This window comes from Oryx dammah, unplaced genomic scaffold, assembly GCF_014754425.2.
Source record: "Oryx dammah isolate SB20612 unplaced genomic scaffold, SCBI_Odam_1.1 HiC_scaffold_28, whole genome shotgun sequence".
NCBI classification, from domain to species: Eukaryota; Metazoa; Chordata; class Mammalia; order Artiodactyla; family Bovidae; genus Oryx; species Oryx dammah.
Window position 1 is genome coordinate 82,024,476 of NW_024070212.1, and position 24,635 is coordinate 82,049,110.

Below are 24,635 nucleotides of genomic sequence, written 5' to 3' on the forward strand. Positions count from 1 at the left end.
ACACACACACACACACACACACACAAATAGGTAAACAAGCCAACATGGCTCATGAGAACACTGTGGAGGGCGGCTGACATCTGTCAAGGATGATGCAAGCGACAGGTGCAAAGACTGGCTGTCTTTAGGGGAAACACCCATTAACACCCATAACTATCACTCAAACGTCACCTTCCAGGTGCGATTTAAAGCAAATGATGACGCAGCTTCCATAGCATTAGCAATTTTTTATTTTCCTTTTTTGTTGCATAGGAAATGCAGTACTTGCTTCCAGTAATTGTATTGTAATGTGAGACGGTGGTAGCACTAATGGTTGAATACAAGAGTTAAACTAATCCACACCAGCTCAAAAACCCTGTGGAGATTTAGTTGAATAAGAATGGACGCCCACAGTGATTCTCAACCAATTACAAATTTTCACAGAACACAGTCAAACTAAAAGGGTAACTATGAGGGTCAATACAAGTATACTAGAGGCACAGGGGGCCCGGCTCATAAAAACCAAACGTCAAACTAACTGATTAACACGGGGGGTGTTCAGTTTCACAACAGATCTCTTATCATTGGAAGTGTTTAATCCCCTTCTCCCACAATTTGAAATGAAAAAACAAACAAACAAAAAAAACCCCCCAAAAACAAAAACGGAGGTATCTTGAGCAGACAGATTTCCAAGGGTGGTGGGACAAGCCCTCAGTGAACTTTGTTCTGGTAAGAGGTCAGGGCTGCAGGGGAGGGGGGTCATGTATTTGCCTTTGAAAGTATACCTTGAGGACCTCCTGGAATCTGATAAACCTCCAGCTCTAGGTCAAGCCAGTACCTCAGCAGTGATGCTACCAAATGCCTTCACAGTGCAGAAAGGCAGTCGGAGACTAGGGAGAAATATTTAGGCCTCCATCCCAACATAGCCAGTGGCCTTGTGACCTTCGGCTGAGATGTTTGAAAAAAAAAAACAGTGCTAAATTATAGACTATTATTTTAAAAAAAAATTGAAAAATAAAAATAACACAAATAGAATCAAAAAGGGAAAAATCTTCTGTCATTTTGAGAAGCTGAGCATAAAACAGCAGGAAAAATAGCCCCATTCACTGGACACCAAGTCCTAGAAACCACCACGGAGAGACACAAGTTCACACCGAACACCCTGGGGGGCATTCTCCACTGTGGCGGTGGTACGGCTGGATTCGCAGTGGCACTTGCACCATTCACTCTTGTGGTCCAGACACACTTTGGAAATTGTGTTTTTTGAATTGAACAGCATCAGGAAATGTGATGCTCCTGTGGAAACTCATGATGTCTGGCACTCAGGCAAAGTCCTGCCCCTACATTCTGCTGCCTCCCTCGTTACCATGCTCAAGGGCAGGTGGTCCCCTCTTATCTTTCTGAGCGTTGCTGAAATCTGCTCTCCATTTCCCTATCACCCTAACTGATTATAAAAGGGGAATAAAAAATAAAAGGCAGACCAGTGCTGGCTTAGGGGGGAAAAATGAGATAAAAGATTTCATTTGGGAAGCAAGTCATTTCAAATTTAGACCAAAAAAGAAAAAAGTTATATTAAAAAAAATCCCGTGTTAATAGCCAATTTCTTTTTCTTATGAATCGGGCCCAAAGTTTGTACAGAGTTTTATTTTTGAAGAAAATATTGCAACTGTGCATGAAACTAAATAGCCACGTGATTCTGTAAAGATTTTTTTTTCTTTTTTTTTTCTTTTAATACGAGGAAGTCTGGTGTGAAGACGGATCAAGCATGGGTACCTGGCTGAACATTGTCCATTAAGAAAATGCTTCAGTATCGGCAAAGCTTCAGTCGAGGGTGAAGGGAAATGTCCCTCATTTTGAAATATCCTCAGTGTCTTCAGAGCAGAGTTCTTGAAATTCAAATGGTTGTTTTGAGACAAAAGTCTTGCCAGGGACTGATTTCTGAAATCAAACACCCATGCTTGTCCCCTAGGAAAAAGAAAACAAAAAACAAAAACGAAAACAAAAACACAAGTAATACTGAATTTAAGTAAATGTATACCTCCAAAATACTGAAAACTGCCGAAATCAAGAAAAGACAGAATTTGCGTTCTCAGTGAAATACCTTTAAACCTAGTTGACAAGAACCAAGTCAGAAAAAAAGACTAACATAATCTTGAGTAATATTCATACAGTTCACTAAGCATTATGGAATAGCATGCATTAATATTGTACGGTTATTTTACATCACCTATACCAGAAGGTCCTGACTGACAGACAGCGAAGGCTACCGGTGTAGAAAAATCTTACTTCAGAAGAGCAATATAATACAGATTTCACAGGCACTACATTTTAATATATCAGGTATTATGCTGGTTTTCTTATAATTCTTTCTGTCCTAAAGCTGGCATTATAACAATGACCAAAAAGGCAAGGATTGAAGTAAACGGAAAGTAGATACCAAAGTTGATATAGTTTTTTTCTTCAGATAGATTAGTGCATAGTTCTCATGCAGATAAACACTGCTATGCATTTACACTGTTGGAAAGCAGAGTGAATTGAGCCCAAGTTGTCACATTTGTGTAAATCATTTTGTCAGCCTGTAATAGCACCATGTAATGGATTTGCATTAAACATTAAATTGATTTCAGGATTGGTGACACAGTATTCACTACAGTTAAGTGCTATGGAATAGCTTCAATGTTACCTGCTATATATCAAAGCAATTTTCATCCCACTGCTTTTTTATTGGAAAAAATAAAAGGAAAACATACACAACACTAATTAGACGAATGCACAGCCTTGGACGTGGAGAAGGCAGAGCGGGTTTACTGTCAAACAGTAAATACATGCATTGACTTCAGGACGAAAGTGGCCTTGGAAAAGCTGATTTGAATGAAAGCTGTGCTGGGGGCAGTGCAGCTTTCTGAGACTGTCTTAAATCTTAGGACAGGTCTCGGAGGGTGGGTGGTGAGGTGCCACTGAAGCTCTCCGTACATTACCATGCCAGTTGTGTTTTAAATTTGTTCTATGGAGGCCTGCTACCAGGAAAAAGAGACAAGAAGAAAAAGAAAGAAAGAAAATGAAAGAGAGAGACCACTACGGCTATGGACAAAATGATACTTCCAAAGACATGATGCCATGTACATTAAATGACATTCTTAGAAACCCCTCCCCACAAAAAAAAAATCAAAAGGAAAACATTTTTTTTCTTAATCCAGATTTTGTAAATCCTTTATGACACTGTAACTACAGAATTCAAAGCCTATGAGGATAAGGACTTGAAAAGTGAAAGACAAACTTTTTGAGACAGGGTTTTGCGTCTTCCAGTGGGCTGTCTGAATACTGTGACTCTGGGAAGTCTGGGTTCCTTTACACTTCACCTGTCAGAATGTGAAGAATACACGCTTCGGGAAGTGGACCTTGACCCGCCTGTAGCCCACGCCTGACTGTGGGGTCGGGCGGGGAGGAGCTGACATAGTAACTGTCATGCCAGGGTGTGGAGAAACAGAAAACCTAGTTCAGACCTCAAAGGAAAGAAAAACGTGTGGGATGGAGAGAGCGGGCTTTGGAAAGAGGGCCTCTGCCCATTAACGGTCAGACAAGGAGCGTTTTTGTGGCAGGGAGATGGGCCAGAAAAAAAAAAAAAAAAAGGATACAGGAAAATGATATGATTTAGTGTTTGTGCCTCTGACTTCAGTTCCCAAAGGAAAAAATGGAGAGTTATTTGAGGGACTTATCTTTGCCAATATTGTTAATGCCATTTGAAGGGAGAGAAAAAATTCGAATGTGTCTCAGAATCAAGGGCTGGGCCTTCAAGTGTGGATGGCCCTCGGTCTGTCAGTCTACACACCCCAGGTAGCAACATCTTCCTCAAACATCTTCGCTTGACTTTGAGTCTAAAAAGGTTAAACACTCGTATTGTTGATGTTTCTTTTTTCCTGCTTGATCACAACTAAACTACAGTTTCCTGCTGCTTTCTGGACAATGAAACATGAACAAAAATATAACTTAGTGTGTTTAATACTTAACCCCTGTTCGTTATCACCCTAGACTGCCTCCCTAATGTTTTAAAGCCTTTAAAACATTTTTTTTCCTGCAAATCTGTTCAGAGTTCCCTAATTTTAGCTTCATCAAACTTAATACAACAGAATACCTTCAAAAATACAGCATACCTGTAACGTCCATTTACAATGGTTTTTCAGTAGACCTATACTTCTCAAGCATAGGAATATGCTATACCATTGAAAGAAAAAAAACAAAACAAAACTGTATTTAAATACTTACAAAAAAAAAAAAAAAGGAAACAGGAAAGTTTTAAACTTAAATCCAGTTCCCAAAGGGAGAGGGGGCAGGAAAGAAAGAAAAGCCATTCTATGAACGCTGCCTTTATAATGAACAATCAGAAATTTCACTAGGCTAATTTGACAGAAATTTTTCCTCATTTAAACAACATTACAAAAGTCCTGCATTATAAAATAGGGTAGAATAAATCAGTGTAATCAATAAAACTATACAGCAATACAAATTACGAATCTTCTGAGCGGGCAGTTAATCTCTCTCTTCGCAGTCATGACTACAACATGCTCACTAGAAACAACTAAAACTGCCCAAACTATTGCTTAGTTTGTTTTGTTTTAAAAAAAGGGTGCAATTTTATTGTATATACAACCAATTTACTGGTAATACCTTGGCTTATCGCAAGGCTCTGACAAAATGTTTGTCTAGGCTTTTTTCCCTTCACTGTGAAGCACTGAAAGCTGCTATTTTTTTTTAATTTTTTTTCTTTTTTCTTTTTTTAGTGCACATATGTCATAATAAAGTAATGCCCAGCTAAGTGCTATAGGGGAAGGCAAAGTATGCTGGCTGGCTAGAGGAAGTGACACCATATACTGACAATCACACCATACAACAGCGCCAAACGACTATTCAACCACTTATCAGACACATATGAAAGTCCAAAATGTTTTATTTTATTTTTTTTTCCTTAAATAGAGATAACCAGTAAACAATTTTCAGAACTTGGAAGTTTAAAAACGTGCATATAAAAATGGGCATTATATACTTTGTATTGAATGTGGATTGACTGCAGTCTGCTAAGAAAAATGGGGTGTGGGAGCTGAAGAAAAGGGAAGTTGTCTTTTTTTTTTTTTAAGGCTTGCTTGTGAAAGGAACAGTTGTAAAAACAAAATTGCTTGAAGCAGGGTCAGCTTAGTGCTTCACAGTTTGACTGCTTCTCTAAGAGGAGCCCTTCCTGCGCACGTGCATTCAAAAATCACAAAAAAAGTACAAAGACAGACACCTAAAACACACTGCGTCAAGTGCAGCACCGACTTTGGTCAAATAAAAAAAATAAAAGAAAAATTAATCATTGCTAAGCTTTCCTACACGATATAAGCAGGTATTGCATATTTTCATATATCTGGGGGCGGGGTGGGGGAAAATAAAGGAAGACTCCAAATAAATTGTAAAATGCAGCAACATCCAAAATACTGATATTCTAAGCATCTACAGATCTCAGAATAGCACTGCCACTGACCACAGAGGACAATAAAGACTACTCCTATCTGCGGGACAACTAACTCTCTATTTAGTTCTAGATGTTGAAACTGACAATGGCTGACATAAAAGTCACATTTACAAAAAGTGTCTCCAAATGCTTGACTAGGGAAAAACCCCTTTCAATAGAGGAGCGTGTGCAACAATTCCACAAATAATCGCTATCCAGGGCAAGGCACATTGATATGGAATTTTTGTTTTCGTGCAAATTAAGGAAAAAAAACAAAACAAAACAACATTGTTTCGGGGGGGAAAGATGAGGAGCAAAGTGTCTTCCCAAGAATTTCAGTTACTTGATTGTATAGGACAGTAGTAGAACCCTTCTGAAGGGCTGAAAAACATAGTTTAAAGGCAAGTGCCTAGAGTAGGGATTACAATATTGTGTCTTAATGCACTCTACTTTATCCTACATTAACTATATAAAAATTAGTTACTAACACTAGAACATGCAGAGACTTTCTCTGATCAGCAGGGCTCGCCAACCAGAACGTATATATATGTATAGTATAGGAAACCTTCTTGAAGTTGCATGGGAAGCAAAGGGGTGCTTCGCTGTCTGGTAGAAAAATCACTTGCACTTTTTTTTTGTTATTTTTTGTTTGTTTTTTGTATTTTTTTTTTTACATAAGATACAGGACATTTGGGGGTGCAAACTTTTTTTTCCCTAACAAGTACCCTTGATCTGAATGGGCACCAGCATTTGTCTCAGTATTGGTTTCATTATTATTATTAAAATTATTTTCCCATAGCCCAGTTCAGGGGCGCAAAGGTCTTTAAATTTTCTGGACAATCTCTGGAACAATGAAGTGTCTGATAACTGATAAATCCTATGTTGCCAGATACACGTAAAAATTTTCAGAATTGGCATAATCCATTCTAGTGACTTCTAGCTTATAAAATTAACAGATACCATGATTTTATTTTAGTTATGTGCTTTGATAACAGAAAATAATTAATTAGCATTTAATGTAGTTAACATATTGTGGTAAAAGCACCATTAGATTTGTTTTTTTGTTTTTTTTTTTTTTAAATTTTCCTTCAGTTTTTAAAGGGATACAAGTTTAACAATAAAAAACATAAAAAGCAAAAATAGCTCCCCTTTTTCTTGCAAGGCTGTTTTTTACCCCAATAATTTAGAGTCCTGGGGTGGAAGGACTTGAAAAACAAAAATAGAATTTTCAACAATCTCTATCTTACAAAGATATTTAGCTATCCAATGAAATTGCACTTTACTCAATTCAAAATTCGATTGTTTTGATTGATTCCTGTCAGTTTCTGTCAAAACAGACCATCTTCCCCATTTCCATGTGAATTTGTGTCATTGTTGAAATTGTTGAAAAATGTTTTTTTTTTAAATGTAAGTGCAGCATTTCAAAACTTTTAAAAAACTGAATAGTAGTAGTAGTAGTTTGCCATTTTCGGAATTATTCTGCAACGTGAGTGGATTCACTGTCCTTCCGGGCCATGTTACCTAGTTAACGGCTGACTGCTGAACCAAACCAAACTAAAAGAAAAAACAAAAAAGGAACATAACTGCGATTTCTTTTTCCAATATGTTACAGAAAAACATTGCCCTTTGACTGTCCCGTAAGTTATATATATTGCAGATCTCAGCTACTACAAAAGATTTAGTTCTCCAAGTGCCTCCTGATTGCTCAAAGAGGCTCACACCGGTATGGGTAAATTCATGAAATACTGTGAAACAGTGGGCTCCGTAAAGAAAGTGTGTTACAACAGGAAGTCAGTGAGCAAGAGTAGACCTTCTCTAGCCACACTGCCTAATGCTCACGCAACCACGGAAACACTTCAAATGTTACAAAGCCCAACCATTTCCAGCACCATATGAGAAAATTACAACAGTTCCTAAAGTATTAAAAAAAAAAATCCCAAAAGGTTATGGCCTTTGCTGTTGGACCATAATGCTTGCTGTTTCCATGTACAAGTTGATTTGATTCTCCCCTTCCAGTGACAGTGAAGTTGTAACCGCGCTGGGTTGAGGATGCGTCCATGTTACAGAGTTGAGAAGGGGTCAGGTGGTCTGTCTGGTGGATGGTGGGACGCTGCGACTTTTATCCCAGGTACCAGGACTGGAAGACAAGAGGAAAAGTGCAATTAGAGCTACAATTTGGAAAATAACACATTTTAACTGTGGCCTTTCCACTGGTGAAATCAAGATCTATGTTAGGGGTAAAGGGCGGTTTTCACCGGTAAAAGTAAAGGAATGACAAACAGTAAAGCTTAAGACTCTGAAACTGCTCTTACTCTTCTGAAATTGAAATTCAGTGTCTTTGCTGGAGGCTGCCAATGTTCTGAGTGTAACTTGCACAACCAAGTACTTATGCCTACTTGAAAGACATGCATGGTACGGATGCTCCAATCTGTCGAGGGCAGCTGTAGCAGAGCAGGAAGCTCTATCACCTGGTTTTTGATTGAACCCTCAGCGCCTAGCTCAGTGCCTGGAATACAGGCTTCCAAATAAAGAAGAGTGGAATGAATGGAGAATGGGTGAAGGGAGAGGTTTTATATCATCACGGATGTCTTCTCTGATGAATCTCACAGCATCTCCTTTTCAATGAGAAGTTATTCTAATGTTCTTGTAACAGGCACAGAGGATCAAAAGCGATAGAAGAGTAACTGGAGCTCAAGTAGGACAAGTGCTGTACCGAGAATCCTGGGTGACTTTGGATAAGTCATAGCATCTCTCTTCTACTCAGTCTCCTTAGGTGTGCATGAGGTAGATTTATGATGTAAAATGCTCCTCTCAGCTCAATATTTCTAAAATGAAATTTTAAAAAATGACATATAATCGTTAACTGGTATCAAAGATTTTACCATAGTGTCCAAAGGAAAAAACGAGGCCACGGGCACAGCCCTCATGCACGCATGCTTTTGCTCCTTTGACGTGTATTTACAGCCTTGCATCTAACTGCCGGACCCAGTTACCAGGTGCCTTTTCCTTTCACGAGCCCTTTGGTGGCTAGCTTTGGGCAATAGTCTGGCGATATGTCACTCTATATGCTGGCACTTCTTTCTCTGTTAGCTAAACAAAGTGACCAGTTATGGTTTAGTATCAGAGTCAGTTTCTCAAGTCAAATGAAAAAGTACATGGCTTTTGCCAACTTTTCTCCACAGCTACCCTACCAAATTCACCACATTTATTCACAGAAAAATCATCAACCTCAAGCAAAATTAAATGCTTCTGAAACCTCTGAGTTGACAGTATCAGAAAGGGTTGCATTTGGGTTGATTCCGTCAGATGAAGGCTCATCTGTGTCCAAGAGATTCAATCAGGTAAAGCAAGGACTCGTTTGATTCCAGGATAAATTGCAAAATGATAGCTACATGGAGGTTGGGATAAGATTTCCTAGTCACACAAGCTACCTTTGATTTCCAGAGGACTTGAAGGGGGAAAAAAAAAAAAAAAAAGAAAAACCTGAAGTCTAAACCGAAAAACTACTCATCCTGTATACTTTTAGATGTTATTCTTTGACCACATGCTTTGAGGAGCACAATAAAGCCTCTTGTGTCCTGAAAGGAAATCATCCTGGCAAATACACAGGGCCTAAATCGAACTGGACAAAAGAAAGAAGAGGGGGGAAGAGAGGAATCAGGAGGCAGTCTCCAAACCGTATTTCTAGCTGGACTCCCACATAGCTGACGCAGATCCGAGTTAGAGCCGAGTTCTCCCTGGAACCAAACAGTCTCAAACTTTGGATGCGGCGGGTCACGCTGACAATGTCTGTTCTCACACTTTCTAAGTCAGTTGTGAAATTCCAGACTTTAAATCTGATGCTGCGACGTAGTTCTCAAAGCAAGCGCCTGGGACTCAGTGAGTCAGTAGGGGGAGCAGTTTTCCATTCCACAGTTTCTGGACACAACCTCAATGCACTACAAAAATCTGCAGTGCCTCTACACTTCTCTTAAAAAGCAAAGCAAAGGAAAAAAAAGTTTCTTCACACATCTTACTATTCAGTGTGTGCCTTGCCGACAAGGTTACCCCAGAGCAGCTCTGTAATCCTTCACTGAAATAGGCTTTATTGATTGCTCTGGTCTATTGTTCTCTTTTCAAGTCCCCCAAGTTCAAGTTCATCCTGGTGTTACATCATGTCTGGTTGCTAAGAGCAACCAGACAGACCCAGACGTGACTATCATTAGCAAGAAACCCTCCGCTCTCCTCCCACCAACCTTCCAGTGGCTCTGACGTAGCAGGCCCACTGCAAACACATTGAAGTATTTATTCTGCCTAATTTATGACCTACCCAGCAAGCGAGACCCCCACTCCAAAAACCAACACTGTTGTATATTTAATTAATCTGTCTTTCTCTGGCACTTGGGAAAGTTAGACAAAGGACTAATTATTGTGTTTCACTCTCCGCACTTTTCTTTTGGGGGTGTGTGTATGTGTGAATATTTGCATGGGAAAGAAAACTACAGGCCCAGCACTGGCTGTCCCCCCCTCCTTTTCTTTTTGCCCTATTGACATTTCATGAAATACTTTAGCTGCTTAAGGGAATTAGAAAAAAAATGCGATGTGAATGTTACTCCTTCTGAGTTGGTATTCAGTAACACAAATCAACTCATGACATGTTTAAATTTAAATGCTAACCACACACTCTCAGAGTTACTTTAAAGGTTAGTTTTTAATCAATAGAAGTTGCTGACTCCGGGTTTTTGAGCTGCGCAGTGCAGCTCTTGGGCTTTTGTCTAACGTTAAAGCTTTCAAACTTTTTTTTTTTCCTTGAGATGATTTTAGCAATGATTTGCAGACACAGAAGACTATTGTGCTCTGACCAGCAACATGTCACCAGAGAGAGTTGCCCTGGGGTGGGGTGTCAATATGACTCCTGAAGGCCTGGGTTGGGGGTCTTTAATAAGCCGTGAAAAAAACTTAATTAACCCTTTCAGGCCCAAACCAAAACCTATTCTTAAACTTTTTCACTCCTGTAATTTGACCATTAGTCCTTATTTCAACATTACACTAATCTTCATGACAATTAACCCAGCTACTTGACCAAGGCTTTCCAGAATGGGAAGTCAGCTGGTTAGGGGAACTACACAGGGAATTTTTTTCCCTTTTGAATGAGGGCTCCTTGATTAAATAATTTATTCATAGTGATGGCAGATAAGCAACTATAATACTAAAAAATAGAACCCATTCATTTCATCAAATGTTCTCATGACTAGTTTGTAGCTGAAGGCCTTCCTTAATTCCATTATGATGAGTGTGATAGCTGCACATGTCTAAGCCACTCGATTTTTAAAAACTTCCATGAACTATGAATAATGTGCAATAGACAAGATAATGTTTGTAAAAGCCCATTTTTCTCTTGTGATATTCTCTTACAAAATCTATAATTCAAGCAGTGCACGTTGCAAAACATTACTTGACGAATAATTCTGGGCATTTTCTTGTTGGGTTGTACAAGAAAAATACGAAAGAAATCTGAGATTGTTAAATTGTTGGGGTTGAGGAGCAAATCACTGGGAAAATGTTGCCATATTAAACAAAATTCATTGATGGAGAGTCAAAAAATTGTCTTCAGATATTTACTAACACAAGCTTATGTTTCATACGGTTTCTGCCTTCATATTTTATAGCCCTTTAATCTAACCTACTGTATCTAGATGGACTACAAAGGAACCCCTGTCCCTTATCTACAGTGAATTTCAATACTACAATAGAATATCGGATGATGTTATCTTGATACATTTACATTAAGGAAGTAAACACAGAGCTTTGATCTATTTTTTCTTTTTTTTTTTCCCTTGGGAACTCTCAGCTATAGTTGTTTGGGGGGTCCATAAATCCACACTCCCACAGAGGCTAGAGTTAAGGAGAATTACTGTTACATTCACTGTGTCTACAGCTTGGGATGTGCTAAGGTGGTGAGGAGGGGGCTGGAAGTGGGGCTGATTGTCCTCTCTCAGTGTTCAAGGTGAAACATCAAAAGAAATCTGCAGTCCAGGACCAGAGCTCAGCTTTCCTCTTCTCCAGTCAAATGAAGAAGTAATCTCATCAGGTTGGAAAGTGCTGACTAAGGATTTAATAAAGTGCCTGCAGATGTGGCGTCTCTAAGGTATTCAACTCATGTAATGCAAAACAGCTCCACACTGAATGTGCCTATAAAATTTCATTTAACCATTGCAGCATGACTCCCCCCCCCACCCCCACCCTCACTTTTCTCTAAGGAGTTTTATCACACTTCCCGCTCCTTAATTTACAGCTCCATGAAAGTTCGAATCCCATTCTGCCAAGATTCTGGAATACTCACAGTAGTCAGGTTTTATGAACCATAAACAACATCTATCCGGCTTCATCACAAGCAGGAAGCCTGAAATGGCACTCGGTACCTTTGACGGTGGCAGTCTCTTTCCTTTCCTATCTGAAGGGGAGAGCAATTAGGAAACCGAGGCTATTTTCCAAAATTTGGTCATAAGGGTGCCTAAAACATGGTTGATGAAGGCTCAGTTTCTTTAGTTAACACCAAACATTCTAATGTAAATAATGAATTTTAAAATGGCTTTTATATGCACTTTTGACTAAAAGGGCAGGATGCATATTTCAGAAACAAAAGGAAATGCAAGTTTGTTTGAGATAGCTGTATTTTACTTTAACCAAAAAAAAAGAGAGGGTGCTGCGGTGGGGGGTGGGGAGGGCGGAACAGACTGTGACGCAGCAGAATCTGTTTTTCAAATCAAAAAGTTAAACAAAAGGCCTCAAGGGCAAAGTTGAACACCGCGGAAGGAGGTTGTTAATGTGGAATCCAGAACTGGGTGTGACACTTTGCTTTCTTCTCCAGGCAAGGTGGGTTATTTCAGGACATTTCACACACAGAAAGCAGAAACATGCAAATACAGGGAGGCCTCTGCCCCCACTCTCTACTCCTTCATACTCCATCAGCCCCTGAAGAGGATGCTGCCAACTAGCACTGCAGGAATTGCGGTCAACATCTTGACTTCTCTCTGGAGGAGATGCTATCTCTGCTGGGTCATTAATCCAGTTAGTCATTTTTGGCTTCCTGCTCTTGTTTGGATGAGTGAAAGCCCACTGTTTAGCCCAAATGAGCTGTCCTTGGCAAATCAGCCAGAAGCCGGGTAGCCTCCCCTGCCTCCTTCTGATCCAGTGGAAATGGACAAGGCCTTGGAGTCCACTCCTGGTTTCTGACGTTAGTATACCTCATTTGGGAGTACTTCACTTATTAACAAGTGTTGAGCATCCTACTGTGTGCTTGATAACACTAGGCTCTGGGAATATGAGTACAACAAATATGGTACCTGCTCCCAAGGAGTTGTCCTGCAGAAAGAAGGTCCTGGATCTTAGACTTCAGTATCCAAAGAGACCAGTTACCCTGCTATTCTCATAGCTGGATGTTTGAAAACGAATGTCACCTGATTAGGCTGAGTATTCAATGTCCAAGGGACCCAGGACCGAGTCCTATTTTTTCCACTGACTAGTTGTGTGACTTCAAGTAAGCATGACTCTGTCCTTGGGCCCCTAGAAGACTACTGTAGGGCCATTCTTCATGGCATGGGGATACTGGTTTCTTCTGACAAAGGTGACACCCTGCACCCAGGTGTCAGTTATTGGTCTTGCCAGTCACAGGCTGTGATCTCTGAAGCCATTTTTCTTGTCTGATTTTGTTAAAGAAAGCCTGCTTTCAATAATGCTAAACCCAAGACTTGTTTATTGTACAGGAAGTTATTAAAACAGTAATGGGCCATGATTGGCCCTGCTCACCTTTGCGGCCTTATCTTTTCGCTGCTTATACTCAACACTTGTGCTGTATTACACTTCTTCCAGGTCCCCCAAAGCCAAATGCTTTCTCCCTGCTGGAACTTGGCAGAGATAGCCCTCCCTCCTTAGCTTTGCTTACACTTGCTAGTCCTTGCTTTTTCAGATTAGCAGTCCCTTCTTCCAAAGGGTCTTTCTCCAGGCCTCTAGTTTCTGAGTTTACCTCTGTCACAGTCACTGAACTGTAATTGCCTATTTTCTCCCCAAGAAAACAAACTGTCTTCTTGTGTGTGGCATCTCTGGTGTCTTGCCTGGTGATTTAATAAACACTGTTGAATAAAGGAAGAAATCTCCAAGGTTCCAAAAGTGAAAAGTGGAAGTGTTAGTCCTTCAGTTGTGTCCAGCTCTTTGCAAGGCCATGGACTGTAGCCCACCAGCATCCTCTGATCATGGAATTCTCCAAGCAAGAATACTGGAGTGGGTTGGCATTCCCTTCTCCAAGGGGAATCTTCCCAACCCAGGGATTGAACCTGTGTCTCCTGCATTAGCAGGCAGATTCTTTACCATCTGAGCCAGCAGGGAAGCCCAAAGACTAGTGTCAATTACCCCAACAAGTTGCTTAGATGGGTGGCTTCCAGAATGGCTGTGCCACATCCATGCTCACGGCTCACACCCGCATCTCCCTGAATGACAGGTGCTCTCCACGGAGACATGCAGGTCTCCACAAGCCACCCCAGGGAGTTCTGATTGAAGAGCTCTTGCAGTGGGGCCAACTGCAGCCGTAGCATGTGCAGTAGTTTTGTAACATGGACGGCTGCCTGCTTACTACGAGCGCAGAGGAGCTGTCCAAACCACCACTCCCTGGAGAGTGACCACGCTGTTCCCGGCCAAGACCTCCATTTGGTTCAGACCTCAAGACGGGAAAACACTAATCTCTTTACCCAATAAGCCATCCAGCACCTCCAAACCTTGAGAGTACATACACAATCCAGTTATTCCAACAGTTGTTCCAGAGTCTAACTCTTTCACCGTATTCCAACTTGCTCTAGTGTCTGCCTCACCATTAAGCAAAGTTCTTTTTTCTGGCCTCCCTTTACATGTTTATCAAGTAATCTTTTACCTCACGAAACCAAAGACTTCTGAATTAAAAACTGCACTCTGGCCACTCACATTTGCTCTGCTGACTTACTGGAGGGCTGCGTGCATAGTGCTAAGAGGTGGGGCACTGGAGTCAGAGTTAACAGAAAGAATCTGCCAGCAATGTGGCAGACCTAGGTTTGATCCCTGGGTTGGGAAGATCCCCTGGAGAAGGGAACGGCTACCCACTCCAGTATTCTGGCCTGGAGAATTCCATGGACTCTTTTCAGACCATGGGGTCGAAAAGAGTCAGACATGACTGAGTGACTTTCACTTTCACTTTTCACATCGTTTAACTAGTACGCCATTACATGCTAGTTAAAGGGGATTCCCTGGTGGCTCAGATGGTAAAGAATGTGCCTGCAATACAGGAGACCTGGGTTCGATCCCTGGGTCGGTAGGATCCCCTGGAGGAGGATATGGCAACCCACTCCAGTATTCTTGCCTGGAGAACCCCATGGACAGAGGAGCCTGGTGAGCTACAGTCCATGGGGTCACAAACTAACCCTAGATTGAGAAACTAACACTTTCACTTTCTAAATGATCTTAGATAAGTCAGCACCCTTGGGTCTCAGTTTTAGACTCTGTGAAATGGAGCTAACAACTTTATCAGTTTTTGTAGGGACTGAATGAACTAATGCCTGAGAGACAAGTGCGGAAAACCTGAAAGCCAGGAGAGATGGGTTTTCTATAAAGTGTGTACAGGCCAAAAGGTCCACAGGAGACCTACAGAGGACCAGTTCCCTTGGAAAGGCATCGCCCAGCAAGGAGGCTTGCTCTTATTTAATGATATAATTTCTTAGTTAAAGGTAGCAGCTGTGTCAGCTCCATTTCTCCAGTCGCAAGAGAAAGTTCTTGAGAAAATAGAAATCTGTCTTTAATTGCGGTATTAAAATCAGAGCAGCGAAACCAACCACACAAAAGAAATTGGCTCAAGTTTATGAAAGGCATTTGGGCCCTTGCCTTGCAAAGCTGAACTGCACGCTTTGGAAGTTGGGGGCGAGGGGAGAGGGGATCTGGGGTTGGGGGGAAGGAAGGGGGAAGGAGGGAGTAGTCAGGCAACCAAGTGGGACAGAAACAATCCTATTTTGGTTTTTGTTAGCGAATGGCATACTACATAGATCAGAGACTTCTTATAAAATACAAACCCCCACTGTACACAAAGCACAGGAAAATGTGAGGAAAAAAGGGAAAAACGAAAAGCAGCTTAGGGTGTGTTAACGCTGCTATTCTGTCAGCTTAAAGAGTATTTTATGCTTGATCAACAGCTCTTTTTTATTGTGCTTTTCTTTCATTCATTCAAGACATCAAAGCGGGCCCCACCAGTGTACCTGCCCTTCTGGAGCCGCTTGTGAGGGGGTTCTAATGAAGCACGACTCTGGGAGCCGGAGACCCCCGTGGACACGGCAGTTCAAAGGGAATATTTCAACAATGATTACATTTTGTAAATCTTTTTATGAAAGAGACAGCTTATTTCCTGCTTTTTCATGAAAAATAGATTATCCATTAAAGTGAGCCCGCACCACGGAAGCTGCTTCAGATCTGAGGTGCAGCATGGAGATTAAGGGGACAAGGACCCGATGAAATTGTCCAGAGTTCCTATCTGTTTGGCCACGATGGCACAGCTGAATGTTCTGGGAGGAGCCCAGATAGTGCGCTGGGTCGCTTTGCAGTGGAAAAGGCGGTGGCCAGGGTGTTTAGGGGTTGAGTTTTCAGCTAGGGGCCTGTGTCTATTATTTGCTCTTTCAATTTTTTGTTTTTGATTCCACAAAGTCCAGCCAAATATCAGAAGGGATCAACCGACTCCTTTGATTGGGCAAAAGTAAGGTGAAAAATTTTATTTACAGATTCATTAAATGCCATATTTTAACACTCTGAAACGGGACGACTCTTTTTCCACACGGGAAGTTAGCCATAAAAAAAGCTAGCTCTGGGCTGAAGATACAATACAGGCTTTATCATTGCCAAAATAAAGAAGGCAGCCCGGTCCTTTGTAATTTCTGATTTTCAACACTGAAATAATCTTTCCCTTAGTCTGTCTTCTTTTTTTTTTTTCTTTTTAGGTGGTGGGGAGAGTTGAGCGGAGCAGGGCAGGAAGAGAGTATGACTTCCTGTGGAGAGCTATGAAGTGAAAAAAAATGTATGTTTTCTACACATTGGATTCCAATTTTAATTAAACGCCTGCTGTCTAACAAGTGCAGACAGTCACACTTGGGGCTGGCCCAATGGTGGCCCAGGGAGGTAACCTTTCTGATTTAAAAAGAGAGGCGTGGGAGTGGAGGTCGGCGCTCAGCCGAGCGTGGCCGCATTACAATAATCATGCCACGGCCTGCCTCCTTACTCCTGCTCTTCCCCCAGAGCTGAAAAGCTCTTCCCAACATGACTCAGGTTCACAGGAAACCTAACATGCAAATGTACCATTTCAGTGGTGCAGGTAGATAAAATCTGGTGAGGGGGAAAAGAACACTGAAGTGAAAAGTGCAGTTACTTCAAAAACTCTCCCGGAGACGTTCCTGCATGAGTATGACAGAAGATCTGCTCCTTGGCCAGAAACAAATCTCCAAACTAACCTTCCTCAGCCAAGGAGTCCCCTTTAGGCACCAGATGGCACTTGGCACCTGTGCCCACTACCACCCCCCAGCAGCTGCTTTTTCGCTTGGCCCTGAGCATGGCTCTTCGCTTCTGACCCCTTTCGTCCTCCTCTATTCACTGTCCAAGGCCCTTTCTTCTGTCCTTTCCGGTCCCCTTTCCTGCCTCCTCTCACCCCTCCAGCCAGTCTCTCTCTTTCTCTATTTCTCCATCTGTGCTTCCACTCCCACAGGGATGAGGGGAGACCTCTACCCTCTCAAAGACTCTGCAAACAGCTGCCCGCCCCATTCCGTTCACTGGATTAAGGGAAAGGAAGAGGGCATGCTCAGCCGGCAGGGGGGTTGGGGGCTTCTGTATGGAGCCAAAGAAGTGAGGTGCAGAGGTGGGATTTGGATGGAATGCGGAGGAGACTGTACATCTTTGCTCTCAGGTTCTTGACAGAAGAGAGCGAGAGAGCAGTAAGAAGCAACTCTGTACTGGACTGCAGGGCAGGGGCCCCAGGTCAAGGCTCAGCTCAGCCTCTGGCTGCCCCACGACTCTGGCTGCTCTGATCACACTATGAGGATCCCATTCCTATCCTTGCACCTTCTGGGAGCACCTGTGTTTCAGACTTACAGGTGCAGAAGTCATCCTTTTTCCTCATTCACTGTGTAGATGTGATATTGGCAGGGATAAAACTGTTCCTACCCCTCAATGAAGTTAGAATGAGCTTGACTATGGAAAAAGTCAGAGGCCAGATTCTAGTCTGTGGGAAGTCAGGGGTCCAACTTATCTGTAGAACAGCCCTTATATACCAGTTATTATAATATTATTCTATTATCTGGGGGCGGAAGTAAGACACATAGAGACAAAACTTTGAAATACTGGCCTAAAATGTAAGCAGCATTATCACAGGAAACACTGATGTGATCTAGATGTCACAGAAGGGCCTGGGGTTTCATCGGAGCCAACTGCCCTGGATAAAAATGGAATGATTTTCTCAAGCCCAGTCAAAGCTCTTGTGTGACATCCCAGAAAGCACAGACCTAGGATAAGTGAACAATGCTTTACGCCTTCTTCTGGTGGTGGGATTTAGGGTTTTATGACAACAAAACTTGTCTTTGTTAAGATGTGACTTGCAAAACAAACCCACATGGGGGAGTCGGCAGTTTCAAATGACAGTATTTTTTTTAATGCTGAAACAGCAAATGCTTTTTATGTTCAGATTTATTTCCTTTTAAATTTGTAGATTAAACTTACAACTAAGCAATATTCATTACTATAAACAATTAGATTCTTCCTGAATATTTCCAGTGGAGGTGAGTGGGAAGCTTCTTGGTGGAGCTGGGTTGGGCAATTGTGCAAAGATGAGATCTCACAGTATTCACAGTCTCTGTCAAGGGTCTTATCAATGATATCATTGTGAACATAATCTATGGGATCACCAGAGCTACGAGGCTTCCCTGTCAGGAATCTACGCTTCTTAGAAAGAGGCAGCATCATTCTAACGCAGAAAATTTAATTCGTTTTTACCTTTTTCATAATGACTTTAAAAATGGTGATCTCCTAACTAAAGATTATTTAAGACATATTTAGTGAAAGTGTTAATCACTCAGTCATGCCTGACTCTGCAACCCCATGGACTGTTGCCTGCCAGGCTCCTCTGTCCGTGGAATTCTCCAGGCAAGAACATTGGTGTGCTTTGCCATTTCCTTCTCTAGGGGATCTTGCTGACTCATGGATCAAACCCAGGTCTCCCTCATTGCAGGTAGATTCTTTACCGTTTGAACCACCAGGGAAGCCAGAAGACATATTTAAGAATATGTCATAAAATCAAGCATGCAAACAAAATCACTTACTTTGCTTTCAGATGAGTTCTATTTGCTAATGTTCTCCTAGTAACTGAGATTTAGGAACAGACTCGGAACTCATGCCCACAGTACCGATTTGGAATAGTTCCATACCTCTCCTATCACTTTATTATATTTTAATGAAACCAATTACAGATTGGATGATGGTTATATGTTCATTGGCTTTTTAAATATTCTTTTCTCTTGTTAAATCACCATATGGCAAAGAGATCCTATGATTCACTTTGAAGAAATGGTGGCAAGTTCAAATGACACATATTAACTGTCATTCTGATTCTGCAATCACAACCTCTTGCAGAGATGTCACCGTGTGCTATCCTAAAGGCAGTTCAGTTAAAAAAAATTACTCAAAGACTTTTCTTTCTCTCAAAGAAGTGAATTGTCTGAGCTGAAATATGGCTTCCTGTTCCACTGCAGCAGCTTTCTGTGTTGTTCTCCAGGAACACGTTGACAAGTTCAGGTTCAGGTTTAAACTAAATAAAACACTCCTCAAGAGTTTATAACTGAGCCTCATTTGCAAATGCTCTCTCTGAACTCTGCCGGCCTCAGTAAGCTAGTTTCCAAGGCTTGGGGGAGGAATGTGTTACAGTTGGAATCTGTACTGCTTTCTCAGGCATTTTAGACTCAGATGCCAGGCAACACCAAGCTTTGGTTAGTATTAGAAGTTTCCTCAGATGTACTATAAAGTCAAAGAAAGAGGGAAAGAAAGAGAAGGCTGGGCCTAGAAAACAGAATCTTCTTAATTTTCCCAATAAGGTTTTAGTGTTAACATTCTATTAATAGTTAAAAAGATTTTAGATGCATATTCTAGAATTCCATAGTCATGACTTTAGATTTCCTTGCAACCATTTTCAACTCTTTGTGGAAAGTGGTCAATACATATTTATACTCTTCAAAGGTAAGATCTAGGGTTTGCATAAGCTGGTTTTCTGACTTGAAAAATGCAGTTAAAAGGTGTTATGAAGAGAAAATATCCCCAATTCAGAAGGGATCTCTTATTATGTTTATGAAAAAAATCTAAAGGATTTTTCATGTTGAAAAGATCTCAAGTATTTTCTAGTCAATAAAGTTATATTAGAGAGGAAGAAATGGCTATTTTGGGTTAGAAGCAGGAAGAACTGAAGTAGGGATTCTGAAATGCTCATAGAAACCAATCTGGAGAGAACTGGTTTCCTGGCTGACTGAGGTTAAGACTCAATCTCTTTGCTAAGCAAGGGGCCGGGAGTTCAGAGAAAGCAGCAATGGTCTTTATGGACAGAATTGGAAGGAAAGCTGGAGAAATAACACCAGGGACTCTGCCACTCAACTTCTGTGTGAATTTGAGTTAGCAAGAAGTTGGGTACAACAATGATAAACCAGTGCTGCAACACCAGAGCATCACTCTACAGCATCTTCAGCCCTGGAGCAAGCAGTTCTTTCCTGACAGGTGAGCGTACCCGGGCTGGCAGGTTGTGACATTCCCAGTACTTCAGGATCAGCAGCTGCATCCCTGCACAGCAACAGGTGATAAGTCAGAAAACAGTTTAAAGGAAAGCACTGCTGTGGGGGCTCAGAGAAGAAACTGGTTCAGGGAGGATGGACTGAGTCCATCATGAATCTGGTCTCCATTTGTGCCTCTGATTAAGAACATCTTCCTAGCATGGTAGTTGTGAGGATGAAATAATACATGAAAATATGAAAGTGTTTTGTTTTTTAACTTGTTAAACTAAGCTGTTAAACTGAGGTGACGCTTTTTCTATGTGTACATCTGCTTTTCTGACATGAGGAAGACAGAAACCTCATCTCTATATGCTAGTCCATATAGCTTTTTGGCCCTAGTACATAGCACAAAGTCACTTTTCTTGGACCAATACAATAACAGCATGGCTATGCTGGCTGTCTCCTCTTTTCTCTCAATCTCTTGAACTTAGCCTAATTCAAATGCTAGAAACATGAAGGATTTTTAAAAACCCAATGAAATATGAATATGCTTCCAAATAAAACCCTTTGCTATGAATGTAGTAAGCTGCTTCTATTAGATAAAGACATGAATACAAGTAGAATCCACATAGATGACAGTCTATAGAAATGAATGATAAAATTAGTTTCTTTGGGGACAGCAGTTTACTTATGATGACTGAATGAAATCAGGGCTTACAACCCCAACAGCTTCTCTGTCTGGCCAGGAATGACTGGCCAAGCGGCACAAAGACAATAATTTGCATTTGCAATAATCTCTACTATCCTATCGATCACTCACTCCCAAAGTCACATTCACGCTGAGAATTACATGTTCTTTCTTTTGTCTAGTTTTTGTTTCTCTTTTTTCTTACTCATAAATATCTACCTAATTTTAACTCATTCTCCTCTATACTTTGAACTTCTGCCCTTAAGGGTTGCTATAGGAAACATAACTGCTGATGTTACTTTTTTAAAAAAATAACTCTAGCAAAATGGTCGGAGAAGGCAATGGCAACCCACTCCAGTACTCTTGCCTGGCAAATCCCATGAATGGAGGAGCCTGGTAGGCTGCAGTCTATGGGGTCGCTTAGAGTCAGACACAACTGGGCGACTTCTCTTTCACTTTTCACTTTCATGCATTAGAGAAGGAAATGGCAACCCACTCCAGTGTTCTTGCCTGGAGAATCCTAGGGACGGGGGAGCCTGGTGGGCTGCTGTCTCTGGGTTCGCACAGAGTCGGACACGACTGAAGCAACTTAGCAGCAGCAGCAACAGCAGCAAAATGGTAGATAGGAGGAATCTGAAATTCAAATGCTTTACAGATTTTCCTGAAGATTTAATTTATCCATGCAGATCTTAATTCTTCTGAAGACAAAATAATTTGATAGTTGACTTGATCATTCAAAAAGCTTTACATTCATCAATGTGTTGTTTGGGCTTCTTTAGTGGCTCAGATGGTAAAGAATTCACCTGCAAGGTAGGAGACCCGAGATCAATCCCAGGGTTGGGAAGATTCCCCGGAGGAGGGAATGGCAACCCACTCCAGTATTCTTGCCTGGAGAATCCTCTGGACAAAGGAGCCTGGTGGGCTACAGTGCATGGGGCTGAAAGAGTTAGACACAACTGGACGACTAACACTTTCACTTTCTTTCAGTGTGTTGGGAGGCAGATGCAGATCTAACGTTCTTTCATTTATGCCAAATCCTATGGCAAAACAGGAGTCTTATCTTTCGAGAATTTTCTTTCAGAAACAAAAGGCACCAAATTTGGAAACATGCTCATTGGATGGAGCTACACAGAAGGCACAGGATGAAGATGGCAAGCTATTTCCTGGGTGCACACTGGACACTTGGAAAAGCTGCCTTTTCTCTCCCACCCCTTAAGAGTTATCAGGGGTTACAACCCCTCCTCTTTCTATGCAGCTTAGCTCTGTGCCTGGTTCTTAACTGTAGTAATCAACCAGGAACAGGACAGAGGGGCAGTCCAGATTTGATAGCAATGACCCCAGAACTGAGGAGCACTAGTGAATTCCATAAGGAGTGTCATTCTGCAGTTCTTGTTTTACAAAGGTCATTGTGATACAAGGCCCGGGGGGAGAGCCAAGCAAATAGCCTTCCTGGAAGATGGTGGGGTGAGGGAAAGGGGAGGGATGATGTTACTAGGAGGGACGGGTAAAGAGAATTTGGTACATCTTTAGACTTTGACAGGAAAAAATATTTGGGAAGAGACCAGTGGAGAGATACAGCATGGTCTTAGCTAAAGGGTAATGATGTAACAAACAGCAACATTCAGAGCTATCCCAATACCAGAGAGTAACTAGCAGATATTAAGATCATTATTAGATGTGAAATTATACCTCTCACTGCTTCATTATCACTGTATTTCATAATATTTGTCTAGAAAGGCACACAAAGCCTATCAGGTTAAATTAATCCTAATGATCAATTTCAGTTTTATTCTAATTAAACAATTTCAATTTAATTAATGTGAGCACAGAAATTAGTCAAAATTACAAATGTAAATGTTGAACTTTAAATCAAAGGTCCTCCCTACTTGCTGCCTCTTGTAGAAGCACTTTAAAGTGTTTGCCTGTGAAAGTAGATGGGAATTTTAACCTTTGTCTGAACTGTGAAGGACAGAAGTTAGAAAAATATGCCACTGAAAGCTACCCCAGAGCACAGACAGAAGCACGGGTTTAATACTCACCCACCCACACCCACAATAGGTGGTAGTGTACGAAGATAAATTCTGCAAAGTGAACCTTTTGCTTCTCAAGATTCCAATGCACTTGGGTCAGTCTATGGATATTTGTTGTTTAGTTGCTAAGTCATGTCTGATTCTTTGCAACCCCAGCAACTGTAGCACACCAGGCTCATCTGTGAGCCTGGAATCTCATGGGATTTCTCAGGCAAGAATACTGGAGTGGGTTGCCATTTCCTTCGCCAGGGGACCTTCCCAACCCAGGGACTGAACCCGTGTCTCCTGCATTGCAGGCAGATTCTTTACTGCTGAGCCACCAAGGGAAGACCTAATGGATAATGAGCTTCTATAAAACACCTCTGCAAAACAGAAATTGTGCACCCATATCCTAAGCCACACAACTAAACTACCAGTCCCTTCCTTCCCTGGTGTCAGATACCCTGTCTTTCTCAGGCTGACCTTGTCTCCGATTATCTGTATGGCCTCACAAATCATTTCAACTTCCTGAGCCTGGGCGCTCTAGTTCACAGGGGCTGTTTTCTTAAAAGTAACTTCTTAAAGTACTGGCATCTTAAAATGGATTTTAAAATGCCATGGGAGTATGTGGGGGGATTCCCTAGTGGTTCAGTGGTTAGGACTCCATGATCTCACTGACAAGGGCCTGGGTTCAATCCCTGATTGGGGAACGAAGATCCCAGAAGCCTCACAGTGTGGCAAATAAATAAATTTTAAATAATGGCATGGGGTACATGAGTCTGAGTCATCCTATAAACAACTTTAAATAACCTTAATCCAAAGGAGATGGGAGCCAGAGCTCTAAAAATTTGAAGAAAAGGAACTGCAAACAGAATTTTTTTCCCTAAAAATAAAAAAGATGCCAAAAATATGAAACAGAAAAAAGATAATAAAAAGAAATGCATGCTCTTCTTTTTCTTTTGTATTTAAAAAACTTGTCCTGGTGAATCATATACAGTAACAGGTCTATAGTGTCACAGAATCTTGTCTTAGAGAAATGTTATATGCAGTGTAACATTCTATGTTATATCTCTTTATCCATAAAATAGCCAAAACTTCTTTCCCCACAAATAAGCCTTCATCCCATCTCCATGAGCCCCCATCATGACTTGTTCACCATTGTATATGAGAATTTTTTGGTAGCAATCAATCCACTATCACTATTTGGGGACATTATATGAGAACAGCAGAGTAATTTAACAATATAGTTGATTAATGTAATAATCATCATTAAACTTAGTAATGGTAGTGGGATTTCCCCTTCCCTTGGTTAATGATCATGGACAATTCATTTCTTGACTGCCAGTGGTAGAAAGGGATTTTGAAATATTAACTTCAGCCCCATGGGAATGATACTTAGCCCATCACATTTAATTTTTGACCTTCACTGAACAGCATGATCCTAGTCCCTTGATTTTATAATCTTAACTAAGAAACATTAAAATATGGATTGACTCCAGTTGGCAGGAATCTTTATGTTCTTTTCACTAAAAAAGCTATAAATCCAATGGTTGACCTTTTATTTCCAGGTCACAAATGACACCCGCTCACTTTTGTCCATTCATATAGGATTTATGTTGGGGTCTACAGGTATAAGCCATGAAAGTTGAACTTTAGTGAAATGTCTTTCAAAGATGTGCACTTAACCAAAAATTTCC

At 41.2% G+C, this 24,635-nt stretch overlaps 1 protein-coding gene across 4 annotated transcripts in view; it reads right to left on the reverse strand.

The window, feature by feature from the left end:
* Positions 1–212: 212 nt before the first annotated feature.
* NFIA (nuclear factor I A) overlaps positions 213–24,635 on the reverse strand; it is a 408,349-nt gene continuing 383,926 nt past the window's right edge. The window contains exon 10 of one of the 4 annotated variants that reach the window (XM_040232718.1): positions 213–7,601. In XM_040232718.1, coding sequence (XP_040088652.1) covers positions 7,525–7,601 — 77 coding nt within the window. In that variant the 3' untranslated portion in view covers positions 213–7,524. The remainder of the gene's footprint in view (positions 7,602–24,635) is intronic. The other 3 variants (XM_040232715.1, XM_040232717.1, XM_040232716.1) reach the window with 3 other exon arrangements.